We start from the raw sequence: 1,348 nt of genomic DNA, 5'->3' as shown, positions 1-1,348 counted from the left end.
GGACCCTGTGTGGGTCCTTGTGGGCCACTGTGAGCACTGTGGCTTTTTCCCTGAGATGAGAGCTCAGAGAAAACCGTGAGAGGGTTGTGAGCAGAGGAGGGCCATGCCTGACTGAGCTTGTGACCGGACCCCTCTGGCTGCTGTGAGCTGTGTGAGGGGCGAGGGTGGGAGGAGGAGGCCACGGCAGTAGCCTAGGCCAGCGGTGATGGGGTGGCGGTGGCGGAGATGAGGAGAGAGGATTGATCCAGGAGATCCTCTGCAAGTACAGCCGACGGGACTTGCTAGTGCTCGAGCGTGGGTGTGAGGAGAGAACGGAGGGTGTTTTGGCTGGAACAACTGGAAGGATCAGATAGCATGGAGAAGGTGGTGTAAGGGGAGAGGTTTGAGCGGGACGGTCAGGAGTCTGGTCTTGGACATGTTGAGTCTGAGATGTCAGAGTCTAATCTGTGAGTCAGGCGCTCAGAAGAGCAGTCTGGGTTGGAGGTAAGAAATTATAATAATGATACTTGTGTATAAGGTTGTTTTGAAAATTAAAATGGGTTCCTAAGGGTTAGGAGCCCAGAACACGCATCCAGTTGGCAGAGAGTAATTTGCACGCAGAACCTTAGAAGTAAGAGAGCCTGGGGAGTGTCTGTGGCATCCCGACCTGTCTGGGACAAGGAGACAGAACCGGATGGCCCCCCTAACGCTGTTCCTCTTGCCGCAGTAACTGGCCTCCACGATGTTGATGAGTATATGCAGGCCCAGCTCCTCCTAGCCGTGAGTAACCTTGGCTGCCCCTGCCTCAGTTTGGACCCCTCGTGCCCGTCTCCACCTCAGCCTTAGCCATTTGTCCTGCCCACAGGCTCTCAACATTGCCACACACGTCTTGAAGCCAGGAGGCTGCTTTGTAGCCAAGGTAAGCCTTGGAGAACCTGGCGAGGGGTGAAGAGGGGTCCTCCAGGGCCGCCCTCGTGCCTGCATCGCTGTCTGCTCGCCCTACAGATCTTCCGAGGCCGGGATGTCACCCTGATCTACAGCCAGCTGCGTGTCTTCTTCTCCAACGTGCTGTGTGCCAAGCCCAGGAGCAGCCGCAACTCCAGCATAGGTCAGTGGGGCAGAAGGGCCAGGCCGGCTGATGCGGATCTCGGGGATGCATCCTGTGCGGGGGTGGGGCGGAGATCACAGTTGCCCCTCACTCCACCTTCCACCCACAGAGGCCTTCGCTGTCTGTCAGGGTTATGACCCCCCTGAAGGCTTCCTTCCGGACCTGACCAAACCCCTGCTGGACCACTCTTACGGTGAGAGCCAGAGCCCTGGGCCCCTGCAGGGGAGACTATGCCCCCTTCTGGAATTTATGTCTCAGGAG

At 57.9% G+C, this 1,348-nt stretch overlaps 1 protein-coding gene across 4 annotated transcripts in view; it reads left to right on the top strand.

Moving 5' to 3' along the window:
• FTSJ1 (FtsJ RNA 2'-O-methyltransferase 1) overlaps positions 1-1,348 on the top strand; it is a 10,104-nt gene that overhangs the window by 3,842 nt on the left and 4,914 nt on the right. For all 4 annotated transcript variants that reach the window (XM_040632248.1, XM_040632263.1, XM_040632238.1 and 1 more), the window contains exons 6-9: positions 707-759; positions 845-898; positions 985-1,087; positions 1,197-1,280. In XM_040632248.1, the coding sequence (XP_040488182.1) occupies positions 707-759; positions 845-898; positions 985-1,087; positions 1,197-1,280 (294 nt within the window). The remainder of the gene's footprint in view (positions 1-706; positions 760-844; positions 899-984; positions 1,088-1,196; positions 1,281-1,348) is intronic.

This window comes from Ursus maritimus (genome assembly GCF_017311325.1).
Source record: "Ursus maritimus isolate PB19 chromosome X unlocalized genomic scaffold, ASM1731132v1 scaffold_X1, whole genome shotgun sequence".
Lineage (NCBI taxonomy): Eukaryota > Metazoa > Chordata > Mammalia > Carnivora > Ursidae > Ursus > Ursus maritimus.
Note: the sequence above shows the minus strand (reverse complement) of the source record. Positions and strands in the feature narration are given on the sequence as shown.